The sequence below is a fragment of the Puccinia triticina genome, chromosome 13A (genome assembly GCF_026914185.1).
Source record: "Puccinia triticina chromosome 13A, complete sequence".
Lineage (NCBI taxonomy): Eukaryota > Fungi > Basidiomycota > Pucciniomycetes > Pucciniales > Pucciniaceae > Puccinia > Puccinia triticina.
The window spans coordinates 3,302,320-3,314,904 of record NC_070570.1 but is presented as its reverse complement, the minus strand read 5'-3'; the positions used below and the strand labels follow the sequence as shown (position 1 = coordinate 3,314,904).

The window sequence follows — 12,585 nt, the reverse complement described above, 5'->3', positions numbered from 1 at the left end:
AGACTGCCGAAATCATGGGCTCCTTTGATTGAGCTGGCGGGTCTTCGAAATGTACCCATCATGATTTTTGCTTCGTCTACTTATGTGTGGCTTTGGATATGTACTTTCAAACAGTGGCAAAAGGAACGCACTCACTGGTCAACCCTGTAGATCATGGGCTATCGAGATACATAACTTAACTCCGGGCAGTGCTCAAGATAGGACGTCATACCGTGACATGAATCGGAAGATTTTCCTGCTGCTTAAATTGTAAAGAAAAAATATTCTTTTAGTTAAAAATGGTGTGTGCCCTTTGCCCCCAAAACAACGAGCCATGGTACCACCTGAACGAAGCTGCCGGTGTGCCTAAGGAAAGAAACCCACTGATCTAAGATGATTGCACTAGGGGCAGGGCCTTCCTTTTCATAACGCAATGGAAGATTGTGGAAACCTGATGAAGTATGACAAGTGGCCCCACTCAAGTCGTTCACGATGGACTCGAGGCGAACAGCTCAGTGTTGCTTCTCGCTCCCCAAGGATTGCGTATTTTTGCCGAACGTCTGCCTCTTTTTTATTAATTGTTAGTCTATCAGAATCCAAGCGACAGTTATTGCAGTTTCAACTGCGTGCCCCCACACTTAGTTAGTAACTTGTCTTGGGCATTATATTGTAGTGCTGAAGTCTTCTTAATACGACCACGTTCCCATCGGGTCAAAGTTCAAAAACTTCGACTGACCATAGATCATCTCTCCATCACTAGGATCATCTCTCCATCACCAGCGTGATCTCAATTACTGCAACCAAAGAAAATGTCCGACCTGCGTTTTACAGACTTTTCTGACGATTCACCCGACCCACAGGATCGGATAACTAATCGTAGTACTGTCAGAGGATTGAGCGCCGTCGTGGACAGGGTTATCTGTAAGTGATTTCGTCCCTCCTGCGATTGGGAAAACCAGCAATGTCAGCTGATTCGGCTTGGTTTAATTTTTCTGTTTGTATTGTTGGTCTCCAGTCTACTGTCGTGCGGAAAGCAGACAAGTCACTGCTTTGATGGAACGCCTCGAGAGAAAAGTGGAGGAACTCGCGGCGGCCGTGGAGAGGCTCTCTTCAAATGATCCTAACATGGCCGGAACGGCTCATGCGGACGCGAATGGGGTGGATGCCCCACAACCAAACGATGTGGCAATCACTGAGTCCGATACCACCGATACCACTCATGACAGCGGGATGGTCTCCGAAACAACTTACGACAGCGGGATGGTCTCTGAGACCACACATGGCCACGGCATGGTCGCGTTGACCAATTTAGTGAAGGACGTCGCCGCCAATGTGACCCGTGCGGCTGTACACTCAATGGTCGAGAAGTGTGAGCTGTTCGAAGGGATATCAGAAGAGGACGAGGCTCGTCTTTATCTTGCTGCGGGAATTCCCCCCCCGGCTCCGGATGCGATCGGGGGAATGCTAGAGTCTTACGAGCTCCAACTCGGAACGGTAGTCAGTCGAACTCTAGCTGCTTTAGAGCGGGGGGCCTGGGAACAAGAAGATGAATTTAAATCGGAGTTTTTGGGGCAGCTAGCGAGGACTCACAGATTAGGTGCGCAGAGTAATGGCCTGTGGTGGCGGCGGGTATGCGAACTCCGACGACTTGCCATCTTGAACCTTGATGCACAAGGGGAGAACCCGGCCAGCGACGTGATGCCTCCGGCGGACGGGTTGAGAAATGAGCACGCGGGCGAAGGCGAAGCGGCACTCTTTCAGGTTGAACCAGACTTGCCTTCGGAATCAGACGCTATTGAAGAAGTTGAGGGCGCCGCTATTGGATTGAGGGGGGATCAAGGGAGGGCCATCCCGAAGCGGGCTGTTGATGATGGCGCAGAGGCGGAGGGGAGCTCAAAGCGGCCCAGACTGGATTAGACAAAGTAAGACTTCTATCACGATTGATCAAGTCGGGCCTTATACTCACATGTGATTTCCCCTTGATCATTGGTTCTCAACAGTGCGGTGAGGGACGCGGCGGTCTGGAAATCGGAAATACTATAAAAGTAAGACAAGGACTGCTTCTATCACGATTGATCAAGTCGGGCCTTATACTCACCTGTGATTTCCCCATGATCATTGGTCCTCAACAGTGCGGTGGGGGTCGGACGGTCTGGAAATCGGAAATGCTGAATAAAAAAAATGGTAAAGACATTTATCAAGATAAGTTGATCGTCAGAGGAGGTCTACTGTAACCGTCCCCACTCTGTTTGGGTTTGGGCCTTTTTCATTCAATTAGAGAGATTTGCGCCTTGAAATATACATACTCCATGTGGCGATTTGTCCAGAATCTACAACGTTCGAGGTTGAAAGCTGGCACGGCCATTGATCTTTAATGCCTCGAGAGAAAAAAAAACGCGTGGATGATTTGTCCAGAATCTACATTAGCCTTCGAAGTTGAAGGCTGGCACGGCCTGCTTCCCAAAGAGGTAAGGCTCTTGTGATGGTTCATTAATATTTAATGCCTCCAGAGAGAAAACACGCGGGCATCTTGAGTGCCTCGTCATTGAGGGGAGTGTGAATCTCCGCTGATATCAGAGAGGCATGTACATAAATATGTGGGGCTTGCAATCAGATAGGCAGTTGGCCGCCAAATTCGACTGTCAGATTCTGATCATCCGCGGTCCATTTGGATTCATTGTTCCGCTTGATCTGCTCGAGCTTTGTAAGCATGGTTGTAGGTCACACTGTCATACAAGTGTGCATACAAGAGTATTCACAAGCATACAACAGTATTCACAAATTCACATATGACTTTGCCAGCCTATACATACAAAAAACATAGAAGGAGACGACACATGTTTACCGTTGAATTCACAATAGTGGTTCGCTTTTGGCCCGATTGTTGTTTTGAATTTTCGCTTTTTTGCGAGATCCTTCACAATTCTGAACAGGAACAGCTGATTGCGAGTATCGGCGCTTGCGGCTTGCGAATGCTGGTGAAAAAGGCCCTAAGGGATGCGGGTTGGTACTGTCGCTTTTGGAAGGACACAAGGTCGATGGTTTGTCACCATTGTGGCTCTTGGGCGGGGAAAGCTGATTGACTGGGAGGATCCGCGGAGAGTCATGGCTGCAGCTGAGCGCCGGAGTCGTGATTGCTGGGCTTCTAGGCAATCCTGGGGAACCCAAGATTGATGATCGGACAAGTTAACATTGCGGAAGCTCTCAAAGCGGAGGAGAAAGACTCACCAAGCATTTTTTTGGTGCAACTGCCAGGGTCGTCGCTGTTGGCCAAGGAAATATCCAATTGAGGCAGGGGTTTATTATGACTACAGCTCACAGTTGCGCGCGACCTCCGGAGCAACCCCGATGTGATGAGCTTCTCGAGGAACGCGGCTTCTTCCAAAGGCTGAGGAACGTCTTCCAATGGGGGACCGCGCACAGCGTCCTGTGTCTCTTTATGAATTTTATCTGGGCCTCATTTGGTTTCGGGTGATTCGTGATTGAGCTTGATGTCTTTGAAATTAACAAAAGGGAAGAGAAATCACACTCACTGATCAAAACAATACTACTGTGCAGAAATTCCATCACCTCCATCACGGACATATCAATGGTCGAGTCCCGCCCCTCCTTTAGAAATAATTCTTCGATCGTCCTTATCTCTCGTTCAATGAAGGGATCCAACCGAGTGTTTTCTGAAGCGAGGGGCATGTTATTCTTTTTATCGATTCGGGTCAAAGGGGCCCGGGACTGTTGGACAAATTTTAACAATGGCGGCCACCTTTGCATGCTTTGGGCCACTTCTTTGTCCACTTCCATCAAGTGATCGTCCGGCTCGAACGAAATTAACGGGGGTAATGAGAGGGTCTGATCTGCGCTGAGCAAGCCTGTTGGCGAAATCAAGTAATCTGAATTCACTGGAACTTGTTTGTGCTCGCGATGCCCCGCTTGGACTTTTCGCAATCCGCCTCCTGTAACCACATTCCTTTGAGCTCGAGAGTGCTGTGCTTGCTTGTTAGAGCTCGTCTTTTCTATATATTGATAAACAGCAAAGGTGGATTTAGTTTGGAATCATCTCATTTCTCAAAGGGCATACTGCCACGACATACCATCATAAGCTGATTGTCGGCGTTTGCGTTTGGATGACGGAGGCGGCTCCGAAGAGGCAGGTGGTTGTGATGAAATAATCGGTTCGGTAGGCACCTTTGTATGGGTTGTTTCATTGATTGCAAACTGCGTGTTCTCGTCTCCATCTTCAAGTGTCGATAGTATGGACACGGTACCGGTTATCTCAGTATGCTTCAAAATCGGCTCTGTTTGTTCCCGGTGCCCGGACTTGGATGTAGAAGGCTTCTGGCTAGGAGTTTCTTCGATGGCACGCTGTTTGTCTCGTCCAGCTATGCGCCTGGAGGGGATACGCTGGGAGGGGATCCGCTGGGAGGGGATACGCTGGGCAGGAATACGCCGAGGAGCGACCTTCTGGGAGCTAGGCGCTTCGGTGGGTCCTTGATCCTTTTCTGAACCGATCTCTGTTCCAATTACGCCACAGAGTGCTTCCGTGGTGGCCGGCTTTTCGACATTTTTTTTGACCTTCCGTTGTTTATCTTTGTCGCCACATTTGCCGGCCCTCTTAATTTTTTGAGAAGGCACCTCCGATCCTATTGGCCAATAACCTGGTGCATAAGTTGATTACCAGGGCACATCTGATTGAGCGCGGGACAGACGTACCATCAGATGTTTGTTTTCGGCCACTGCGTTGTTTGCTCCCTCCGCGTTTCTGTGGGTTAGGCGCATGGCTAGATTGGTGATCGTTTTCTGGACCTAGAGACGACAGATCACTGCTCAAGTATGGTTCAAGTTCTGTGTGCTCAGAAGGATTGTCTATGCTATCTCGGCGGTTGAGTCTGTAGAGCAAAGAAAAAAGGAACCATCATTAGCAAAATATTTAACCCAATGCGAGGAAAGAAGCAAATACTCTGTGGAGCTTGGTCGTTCTGGGTGCTCAGAAGGATTGTCCATGCCTATCTTATCTCGACGGGTGAGTCTGTGTAGCGCAAAGAAAAAAGGAACCATGATTAGCAAAATAATTAACCCAATGCGAGCAAAGAAGCAAATACTCTGTGGAGGGAAGGCAGAAGCTATGTAGTGGCCTCTCCAGAGGGAACTGTGTCTTGTACAGTTCGATGTGATCCACAGCGGCAACGCAAGAATGGCCTGAAGAGAGCTAATCCCGCTATCTTATTTGGCAGCCTCAAGGAAAGAACTCGTGAGGGGTAGTTACATTTATATGGAATGATGGCTCCCTCCTTTGTGCCTCCCAAGTTGCAAGCAAAGGTGGATTTACCGAATGGGATATGATTGTACCTTTTCGACACACCGTGCATGTAGTAGAACGTAGTGGCACATTGGCCACAAAGTGCCGCCCGCCCTCAAATATGTACTCCCGTCCCGGCCGGCGATACATGACCGGCAAGCTCATCGATATTTTGTACTTTGCTTCTCTGACAAATTTACAATTCTACCCACAATTGTGCAGACTTCCCTTCCCCTAAGAGCCTATTTCATCCGTCACCATCGAGTTATTCTGTCAAAAACACTCAGCCATGCCTACTCCAAACATTCCACTCGCTCCTGTCCACAACGGAGAATCCATTCCTGCAGCTCAACCAGATAAGAAGGCCACTCATTTACGATCGGGCCTGTTACCTTTGGTGCTAGTAGGCCCAGCAGCGGAACTCAACACGGAAACCCTCAAGCATTATCTCCACCCTGAAATTATCCAGCAACTATACCAACTCGCGGAAGAGAGAGAGAAGGATGGCACCGGGACTTCGGCGGACTTGCAGATCAACGGCGACGAACCACAGAAATTTATTATGGTCAACAAGGACGGTAAGTGAATCCATTCGGAAAAGTGGCTGGGTTTTTAATGAAAAGATACTGAAGTGCGCATCTCTAGGCCACATCGTCGATGGCCCATTCCCGCTGCCCTTCCGTATCGAAGGCCGCACTGGCTCACTTGCATCAATTGAACAAGCATCTAGCGTGTCCCTCAAGAATGACTTGGCCCCCGTTGTTATGGCCAACCCATACCAAGGTTCGTCAAAAGTCATCTTGGATGTAAACTAATTAGATTAACTGATTTTCGACTCCACTCAATGTTTGCAGGGCCCGATGTACCGTTCACAGAGGCCGAACTTGACGAAGCAATGGAAATTCTTCTAGCCACCGGCCGTTACCGAGGTTTGTCGCCCACTCAGGAAAATCAGCTGACTGAAAAGCTTCAAGAGGAACATGGCTATTCCTATCCCATCAAGATGAATTGGATGGATTAGTGTTCACCGAATCTGTGCGTGCCCCCCTTTTGTAATTAGATATTAATAGTGCGGAAGCAACACGCTCCTGTGGGATGAATCTGCTGTTGACTTGAGCTTCTTACAGCTTTTCCATTTTACACCCTGTCATGACCTGCTTGCGCCATCAAATTCAGAATGGATAAAATTATCTATCAGTCCAAATTACACGGTCACAAGTTTTAAATTTTTTCATTCTCATCTGAAAAATTCGCTATAGATTGAAGATTGGATTGTGACAACACATTGAAGAAATGAAAATTTCCTTTACTCCCGATCAACAGAGACCATTGCAACAGTCGGGGTTTTTAAATTGGGAGCTAACTCTCCACTTTTGTATTCAACCCACGCGCAATGAGCAACTACATCCTGAATGTTGATCAAGTGACCTTCGTTGTCCACGTCAACCGGCAATCGGACCGTAGCTTGCATTTCAAAGTCTTTGAGTCGGTTGAAGGGATTGTCATCTGCTTGTGGGAGAGGTGGAAACGGCTTCACCATGAGCCAAGTCTCGATGATATCCTTGCCATCTGGAATTGGTCGTTGATGTGTGAAGATAGATTCGATCCGAGCGAAGCGTAGTTGAATTGGCAACTCCGATTTCAACAAAACTACACTATTCTTTCCGTTAGCAATCCAAGTTGAAAAAGTCACTCCTTGGTGGTAGAAATGCTTGTGACTATGGCATCGAGATGGCAAGGGAGTCGTGCGACTTTGCTCTGCACTGCCCATTCGAACCCATAAACTTGGCAACGCCCATCGTTCGGGCCCTTCCTTTGCATTAAGCAGGTTGACTAGTTTTTCAGCTTCATTGTTGGTCAGGGAATCTGAAAGGGCAACATTCTGAGTTTTTCGAGGCGCTACTACCGGGGGGTCATAAAGTTGTTTAAGCTTGGGAATGAAAGGGCGCAAACTTTCTGGGAGATCTTCTGGGTATTCTAGTAGTGCACGCAAGTTCCCTAAGCGGCAGAAATGTTCCAGGAACGTTATTTCTAATTCGCCTGTTCAGTAAAAGGAAGAAAAATTAGTAGAGTTTCAAAAATCAGTTCTGATCGCAATGTAAATGTGTTAATTACCAATATGATTGTTATGAGTGGAAGTGAGAATTTGACCCATCAATCTTTCCATTGGGAAAGACCACCACGCACGAACAGGCCCAAATCTTGCCAAACAGTCGCCTAGATGCATAGATAGATGATGGTTGGGGGCCAAAGGACTATCGGGGAAAAGAATAAGCGCGCTCTTGAGGTATTGGGTGATGTGTTGATTGTATAATGCAATACGCTCTTCAGTCATGGATCGCTTTAAAGCAGTATTCACCGCGGAGACCAAATGCCCGAAATTCCGCAATAAGGAGACGTGAACACGATCGTGACCGTTCCAAATTTTTGCTAATATAAGAGGCAGTTGGATAAGAAAGACGGTTCGCCATTCATCGGCTTTCAATTTACCATAGGACGCTTTCCCCAGGACGGGGACAGCACCATCGATCCAGGAGGGAAGGTTGAGGCGAGGCAGGATTTCGTTGATCTGATTTAACATATGTGAATCAAAAATACATTCGGTGGCTGGCTCTTCCCAAATTCCGTCCCAGTCATCAGGAACAGCAAAATTGAAGTCGTCAGGCGAAGTTTGCGAGCCGTAAGGGAGGTCTCTGAAAGGTACACCTGCAATCGCAGGATTCGTAGGTTCATTTTGATCCACATTAAAGCTGTTGACAGCAGTGGGAATATCAGGATTCACCGGTTCCTGGGTAGCAGGCACAGCTGCTGACTCCGTTTCCTTGCGAGATTTCTGCCCGCGCTTGGCCTTCTCCTTCTCCATCTTCTCGTGCCGGATCTTTTCCTTGGTGATTTTGCTCACCTCGTTGGCTGGGATAGGGCGGTCGTAGTGATCCACCGGATTTGAGATTTTAGAGCTCATGGCCCAAAAACGTACACAGTGCCATTTAATTAAACCCAAGAGCAGGTTATGCATTGCATCAACGCAATGGAATTCGACGGGTTTCCAATAAGGGAGTTCGGTGAGCACTGAGTACCGTATTCCGTGCTCCTCAAATATTTCCTTCCGTTCTTTGAATGTTGCTGCGTCGCGGGAGGCGTGGGCCCACATGAGATAAGTTTCCGATGATCTAGCGATCCAGGTGGAAGCAACAAGATTCTTAATGTTGTCTTTGCTTAGTTCGCAGAGAGAGCACATGTTGAGGTTAGAACTATGGCCGGCGAATCCTATGGCACGTCGCAATGCGGGCAGATCAGCAAAAACCGGGATCAGAGCAGCAAATATATGACGTCCTTTGGGGTGGCGTGCCGTACTAGAAAGATAAATGCCCGGTGACCAAAGCTCCCGGAGCTGCTGAACAACAGGGTTGAGAATCCAATTCGTTTGGGTGAGACTAGGTTCTTTTGGTCCTGGAGCTATACCGACCAGGTAGATGTTTTGCGGCAAGAATCGGACGGAGAACGGAAGGCTGAGGCATACCAAAACGACAAACGTGATTGAGGCATGCTTGCCGGATACCTTATTACCATAGGGGTTAATCCCATCAATAAACAGCCCAAAGACAATGTTTCCGGAGCGGGCTGTAAATGGACTTCCATCGGGACCTTGAAACTCTTTCCAAATTTTTGATCCGTGAATGTCGGACACCGAAATACTTGAATTTTTTTCAGGTATTGAAAGGTCTAGTAGGTCCTCTATGCCTTTGCGAGAGAAAAACCGCGCCAGCCAGGCGGTGAGTAGTTGAAAGCCAATATGGCGGACTGGGGCCTTACTACCATTTCGCATGCGGAAAAGAGGCTCTCCGCAAACGCCCGAACCGTTCTCAGGCGCCATTTCAGTATCACTGTTTGTCTCGTCGGATTCACTTGAGTCATTTAAAACTTCATGTTGATGTTGACAAAGATCCGGCGCTAGTTCCGCAGGATACGTCGCAAAGCATCTTGAGCAACAGTTGAAATGGACCACAACCGGATCAATACAAAGCCATTTAAAAACACTTTGAATGCTTTTCGGGAATTTGGCCAAGGCATCAATGTCGGTTGTATCCAAGGTTTTCGATGTGGAACTGCCAGTTGGACCTTGGCGGAGTGTCAGTTCTATCAAGTCCACTTGCCGTTGTAAGAGCCATCCGCTCGTGAGATTGGATGATGGATGGATGATAGTCAATATAGCTGTGACAAGGATAGCATAGGTGAAAACCGGCGGGGTTGCTTGAAACTTTGATATCACCCTACATTGGGCTAGGATCAAGAGGATTAATTATTTATACTTCGCGGGAATACTTACTCGAAAAGCACAAAGAAGCAATTAGACTCACAATCGTCATACACTTTTGCACGTTCCTTGTTGCTATCTTCAGCAAGGGAGGCCAAGCGAGTTGCTCCTAACGAATTTGACAATGCTTCTACTACAGAGGCCCATGAGTCTCCAGTACGAGTTTCGTCGGATGCAATTAGACCAGCTGCCGCAAAAGAGAAGAACTGCTATTATTTCCATATCAGGATGAAACCAAAGAAGAAAAGTGAAAGTCATGCATGGCGTACAATCTTCGAGTACAGGGCCTGAAGGCGGCTCTGCTGGATCAGTTTCAGGATTGAGGGGCACATCGGCATTTTCAGGATCGAGGTGGTCATTGGCAGGAGTTGCGGGTAGATGGCCGGCCTCCTTGTCAGCTAGTTGGTGGCGTTTTGCAGTGCGAGGATCAACCAGTTGGCCCTTGAGCCAGACATTTTCTCTCTCATCCAAATACGTTCTCGATCCGCAGAGATTACTGATACAGGTACAGACTGTTCGAGGCTTGACCTTCACGACCTTGGGCATGGTTCAAATTGATCCGCTGACTGAGAAGATGTGTGCTGACAATGTAACAAGTCGCAATGAGGTTCTGTGGTCTGCGTACCCTTCACCACGCGCTCGCGGGCAAAATAGCCATGCAGCTTCTGTAACCACATACCCCTTCATGGCAAGGTGAGGTGTTTCCGGCAAAAAGATGGATTTCCGGCTCTCTGGGTTTCTATTTACAAAGTATGAGGTGACCATTATAAAACAAGCGCCGAATTTAGCAGCTAATCAGCTCTACAGCTATGGAAAGATAATTTGAAAAACGGTGAAATAGCAGCACAACAGATAAGACTTGAGAGATCCCTAAAAGTCAATTATTCCACCACAAAATTGGCTTCGATACATTCCTCCGATACTTATACCAATAATTTAGAAGGCATTTCAAAATTCCTCAGCACCGTCATCTACTTCCTCCTCGACCATGACCTCATCGTTCCCTCCATCCTCGGACAAGCAAACATAGAAATGGACTCCTTCAAACGCTACTGTTTGAGGTACAAGTTGCTGCACATATCGCTCGTAGATACTCAATAGAATGGTTTTCGATGGAGCCCCGGGTAGAAAGATTTGTGGGCAAAAGTGTTGAAGTGTGTATCGAAGCTCATCGCGTGTCAGGTATTTGTGGTAGGGCGCAGGCACTATGTGAGGTGGGCGAGTGAAAGGAGGAGGAAAGCCCCCAACAGGTGGAGGCATTATGTGTTGGTGATAAGCAACGATGGCAGCATGTTTTGACATGGTGTCAGGAAGCTTGATCTTGGGCTTGAATTCGGCGATGATCTCAAGGATTACGTCGACAGTAATACTAGAATTATTCGGATTTATCCCAGACAGATCAACCACCGCGCCTTCGTGATCGTCATTGTCATCAGGCAACTCTTCATCTTTTTCAGCCTCGGCTTCATCATTTTCTTCAATTTCATCTAAGTATCGGTCGATTTCTGGCTTCACTTTGGCGACAAATTGGTTGATCATGTAGCGCTTAGAACAGTTCCGATTCGCAGGTTTCCAATCCGGATAAAAATGGTTAATCACGGTTGTGAGGGCCTTCTTAGTGCATCGTCGCTCCTGAAAATTGATCTCTCGCGCCAAAAGAAAACGATACGTATCGGGTAGAGTCGAGCACAGGGTATACAGGCCTTCGAGCGACTCCGACTCAATGGATGTATCTCCCTGGCCTTCATGATCCATCTCGTCATCATTCTCAGGCGACGTCTGTTGATTTGACTTACTCGGAGGAGGCGTCGTCAAAGTTGACATGGCGACTTCTTCTGGAATCTTCCGTTGTTGTTTTGGAGCCTGCCCTTGCGACGGTCTCCCTTGTATCCCCGCACGTGTGATCGTTTTCGCGTGGGCAACACCTGTTTTTGTCTTGGGTGGCATCGCGAATCAATTCCAATTTCTATTACTCGGATGCAACTCAAAGCAAATTATCAATAAGCCGCCCGCCGATGGGTTCCGCCTGTGTTACATAAGATGAAAAATGGGAAACTCACCGGTGGAAGCTGCCGTTGGTGGATTATCAATCAAAGTAATTTTTCTATGTATGTATCTACCGCCAATGAGATGTCTATTAAGGAAGCTGCTTGTCTACCACGGATACAACCCAAAGCATATTATCAATAACCCGCCACTGGATTCCGCCTGTGTACATAAGATGAAAAATGAGAAACTCACCGGTGGCCGCCAAGATGTCTGAGGGAGCTGCTCTTCTACCACGGATACAAGTTACAACCCAAAGCAAATTATCAATCAGCTGCCGCTAGATTCCACCTTTAAACATGTTGCATAAGATGAAAAGTGGGAAACTCACCGGTGGAAGCTGCCGTTGGTGGAATATTATTCAAGTAATCTTCCTATCTACCCCCACTGAGATGTCTTGTCTAAGGGAGCTGCTCTTCTACCTGACTTGGTGGCAGAAACAAACAGCGAAAGGACGCACCAGCAAGAGCCAATTATCTCTGCGTTCTGTGGAAGAATAGGACACAGGTTAGATAAAGCATGGGATCGGAACTGATGTGAAACTCACCTGTGAAGGCTGCCGTCGGTGGTATTCAATTACACTTTATATGTACCGCCGATTAGATGACTAAAGTGGCTGTTCTACAGGACTTGGTGGAAGACACAGCCGCATGACGCACCCGAATCAGTTAATCAACTATGCCTGGTTCTGTCTGTGGAAGAATGAGAAAATTGTGTACCAGTGGATGTGAAAATTCACGTTGTGAAGCAAAGTGTGCCGGCTTTTCTGGACTCTGAACGTCAGCAGGTTAATCATTTTGCTGAACTTGAGGAAGAGCGGGAAATACATACATACGTAGTCTAGGACAGCAAGGATTGTCAAGAGTGTTTCTGTCTGCCCACTCGAAATGTATCAAGCGTTATAAGGAGAGAGCCCGCCAGCGCCTGCCGTAACCATGAGTCGACAGCTTCC

At 47.6% G+C, this 12,585-nt stretch overlaps 5 protein-coding genes across 5 annotated transcripts; 2 read left to right on the top strand and 3 right to left on the bottom strand.

Annotated features, from left to right (window-relative positions):
- Nucleotides 1–788: 788 nt before the first annotated feature.
- On the top strand, nucleotides 789–1,896 carry PtA15_13A308 (uncharacterized protein; the record flags this gene model as incomplete). The annotated part of the gene is made up of 2 exons (XM_053162493.1): nucleotides 789–900; nucleotides 995–1,896. The coding sequence occupies 2 exons, from the start codon at nucleotides 789–791 to the stop codon at nucleotides 1,894–1,896; spliced, it is 1,014 nt and encodes a 337-aa protein (XP_053026463.1).
- A 936-nt stretch (nucleotides 1,897–2,832) lies between these two features.
- Nucleotides 2,833–4,977, bottom strand: PtA15_13A307 (uncharacterized protein; the record flags this gene model as incomplete). The annotated part of the gene is made up of 6 exons (XM_053162492.1): nucleotides 2,833–3,134; nucleotides 3,208–3,429; nucleotides 3,513–3,989; nucleotides 4,068–4,616; nucleotides 4,687–4,862; nucleotides 4,934–4,977. 6 exons carry the CDS (start codon nucleotides 4,975–4,977, stop codon nucleotides 2,833–2,835), a joined length of 1,770 nt encoding a protein of 589 aa, XP_053026462.1.
- A 584-nt stretch (nucleotides 4,978–5,561) lies between these two features.
- On the top strand, nucleotides 5,562–6,293 carry PtA15_13A306 (uncharacterized protein; the record flags this gene model as incomplete). The annotated part of the gene is made up of 3 exons (XM_053162491.1): nucleotides 5,562–5,850; nucleotides 5,918–6,055; nucleotides 6,127–6,293. The coding sequence occupies 3 exons, from the start codon at nucleotides 5,562–5,564 to the stop codon at nucleotides 6,291–6,293; spliced, it is 594 nt and encodes a 197-aa protein (XP_053026461.1).
- A 285-nt stretch (nucleotides 6,294–6,578) lies between these two features.
- PtA15_13A305 (uncharacterized protein) lies at nucleotides 6,579–10,133 on the bottom strand (the record flags this gene model as incomplete). Its single annotated transcript, XM_053162490.1, has 4 exons — nucleotides 6,579–7,138; nucleotides 7,763–8,182; nucleotides 9,631–9,774; nucleotides 9,857–10,133. 4 exons carry the CDS (start codon nucleotides 10,131–10,133, stop codon nucleotides 6,579–6,581), a joined length of 1,401 nt encoding a protein of 466 aa, XP_053026460.1.
- Nucleotides 10,134–10,535: 402 nt separating this feature from the next.
- Nucleotides 10,536–11,534, bottom strand: PtA15_13A304 (uncharacterized protein; the record flags this gene model as incomplete). Its single annotated transcript, XM_053162489.1, has 1 exon — nucleotides 10,536–11,534. One exon carries the CDS (start codon nucleotides 11,532–11,534, stop codon nucleotides 10,536–10,538), a length of 999 nt encoding a protein of 332 aa, XP_053026459.1.
- Nucleotides 11,535–12,585: the final 1,051 nt, after the last annotated feature.